This window comes from Trypanosoma grayi (assembly GCF_000691245.1).
Source record: "Trypanosoma grayi strain ANR4 Tgr_1492_V1, whole genome shotgun sequence".
Lineage (NCBI taxonomy): Eukaryota > Euglenozoa > Kinetoplastea > Trypanosomatida > Trypanosomatidae > Trypanosoma > Trypanosoma grayi.
Genome location: NW_008827110.1, coordinates 1 through 3095, shown reverse-complemented (window position 1 = coordinate 3095; position 3095 = coordinate 1). Strand labels below are relative to the sequence as shown.

General features: G+C 56.5%; 1 protein-coding gene across 1 annotated transcript; it reads left to right on the top strand.

Annotated features, from left to right (window-relative positions):
• Positions 1-257: 257 nt before the first annotated feature.
• On the top strand, positions 258-3026 carry DQ04_14921000 (hypothetical protein; the record flags this gene model as incomplete). Its single annotated transcript, XM_009317228.1, has 1 exon — positions 258-3026. The coding sequence occupies one exon, from the start codon at positions 258-260 to the stop codon at positions 3024-3026; it is 2769 nt and encodes a 922-aa protein (XP_009315503.1).
• Positions 3027-3095: the final 69 nt, after the last annotated feature.

Genomic DNA, 3095 nt, shown 5'->3' with positions numbered 1-3095 from the left:
GCTGTGGGCGGACAACCAGTGGATTCTGTACGTGAGTCTGGACGCCCTCGATGTAGCCATCGTTGTGCGAATAGGAGCAAGGTGACGTCTGGTTTGATGTTTATGGGCGTTGCTGTTTGTATGTGATTGGGTTGGAATGCCTCCCTTAATGGCGTTGGCTGCACGGACTCTCTTTTTTCCCACCTTATGACCTTTCACTCAAGGGTGCTGCCAGATATAGTTTCAAGGTGCTGCATTTCTTGTATACTGCGGGAGCGATGCTCGGTGGTTCTGTCACGTCAGATCGCCTTTTGTTTCGTTTAACACCGTGTTGTGGTGCTTTTCAACTACCGCCGCTGCTGCGCCACAACGGGGAGCCAAAGTATGAAGCGGGGGCGGAGCTCCTCGTGAAGTGGCTGGCGGGTGCATCGCACAAAAGACACACCGTGTTTCCCATTGATTTGACGCAGGGTGCTCCAGACAGCGCCCCAATGCAAGACGGCCAACTGAAGGTGCAGACAATGCCGGTCTGCGAGGTTGCATTCGAAACGCGGATGCAGTACAAACCGCGACGAAAGCGGGACAAGAGTGAGGTGGTGTACAAGAAGAAGATGATGCAGGTGGAGGTTCTGCTGCTGCTGAGGAAGCGGCCCCAGCGTGGTGAGACGAGTGGGAGATGTCATGAGAGACTCCTGCAAGATGATGTTGAGGCGGGGAATCGTGTGTGCTCCTTCTCTGTAGCTAAATGCACGACAGACTTGAGAGATTTTCTTCCGTGTGACGGCGCGCCGCATCGTGTTCGGTTGTGCATGCAACGCGAGGGTGATTACCTTGACGTGACCTGTTCAGTGAAGCCGGTTAGTGGCGCGACGGCGATGCCGACGCTGGAAAGACTCACCAGCGAGGCTTCATCCACCGCGTCGTCGACTGCTGCGTCCGCCACCACCACCACCGGCGATGCGGCGTCGTCGACCGCCAGCAGTTGGCTGCGCGACACAGAAGTTCTGGTGGAGTCGCTGCGGCCGGAGCCGTCACGCGAGGTGTCTCTTACGCTGCCGCTGGTGGGGGCGCAGGCGAATAATCGTGCGATGGGTGACAGCAACACCAGCCAGACGTCAGCCGTGGAGGTGTGCCCGCCAGTTATTCTCATGGCGCCAATGCTGAGCGCTGAACTATCGGTAATTCACGCATTCTGTGATGCGTCGGCGCAGGAGGTGGCGCAACTTCGGCAGCACGGCGAAGGCTCCGCGCTGCGGCCGCCATTCTCACCTCTGCGGCAAGTGATCGAGAAGGGTGTCTCGTGCGAGCAGCAGTTCGAGGAGGGCGATCCACTAAAGCTATTTACTGCTTTGTTTCCCTCGTCCCCGCAGCCTTCCGCGCTCATGCCTGCGCTGCACCGCAACCGCCGTGACGTCGACTACCCCCCGGTGCACATGTGGACTGAAGCCGAACAGGCACACCCGCACGTCGCCTACTACGCTGTGACGTTTAATATGCGGCTCCGCAAGGATCAGTGCATCCCTGCAGAGGAATACGGCGTTGCGGTAGGCGCTGGTGACCGCGTAGTGGCGCACGTGATGTGCGTGGCGCCGACAGCTCCTGTTGTTGGGAAAGACGCTCGTCTGGAGTTCCTCGTGGAGATCATGAGCGGCGGCCTCGTGCACGCCGTGGTGTTTCCATGTGTGCCGGGTAAATTACGGTTCCTTCTGCGTTCACTAATTTCTTCAAAGCTGACGAAATTAGAGGCACTGCTGCAGAAGACGCTGCGGGAGGTCGCTCAATCCACCGGTATTAATACGGCTGCAGCTTCCGTTACTCGTACCCCAGCGGCAGTTTCCGAGGCGGACCTGGCGTTGCTGTTTTCCTCGTCACTCGATCCGAACATGTGGTGCAAGCTGCGGGATCCGGAAATCCTTTCACGCGCTCCTCTCGTAGTGTCCATACTGAAGCGATTTCAACAGGTTGAACTTCCACCACCACGCGTCTGTGATTCACTGTTGCAGGTGCTTGAACGGGTGATCTGCCTTCACCACAATTGTGCTCCTGTGGTACTTCACGTGACGCTGACACTCATGCGCATTGCAGCTGAACGGGGATCCGCGGCCGACCTTGCAAAGGTGTCCCCAACGCTGGCATCGACACTCTGCCAGGTCTACGCACTGTACCCACTTGAGTCGCTATTTGAAGTCACGACATCACCGTCAATGAGCGGCAGTCCAGAGACATCCATAGCGGAGGCGCGGGGTTTTCTCGACGCGCTGGAGGCGGGGACGGCCGCCCTGCAGGAGCAGCGGCGACGCGAATTGTTGTGCGTCCGGGATGTGTGGCACCTGCTGGAGATCAGTCTCACCGACCGACAGACGGCGACAGATGTTGTGCTGCGGATGCGCGATGAACGGCGGCTTCTTTCGTCGCAGCATCACTGTCACCTGCTGAACGCAGCGCTGTCTATGCATATGGACTGTGCGCCTATTGCGCACAGCATCCTTGGTATTATGCTGCACAACTATCGCTTCAACAAATCATCGTTTTTTGACGAGCTGCACCCAATAAGTGCAGACTTTGTGGCAGCCATACGCCGTGCAATAGTGATTCACGGTGAGAGTTTCCTTAGGGAAAATTCCACCACCCTTGTAGTAGACTTCGATGCCTTTGGTGAGGCGCTTGAACAGCGCGCGTTGTCGTTGACGTTTTTTGAGAGGCACTTCCAGCCGGTGTTGGATGAGTCGCCTCTGTTCACCTGCAGCGTCCGTCTTGTGGGTGCGGAGGCGGATGCTGACGGCACAACAGAGGTGCCGCTGACGGTGACGATGTCGTTCCTATGCGTTGGGGACAGCGTGTATCCCCTCTCGCATGTGTATAAGCTGCGGATGTACAGGCGCTGGTGGTGGATGCCGGCTCTGTGTCTCTCTCTGCGGGAGACCGGTGATGCCACATCACTTAGGCAGAGTGACGTTTGCCGAGATATTGAGGTTGTCACGTTTAGAAGGAGTGAGCTTGTCGAGGTACTGCTGCGGGCAAACAGCAATATCGCAGTGGACAGATAGTGCGTTCGATTATCTTCGTTTCATACTTTCTATTTTTTTTTTTTTAATATATATATATATATATATATA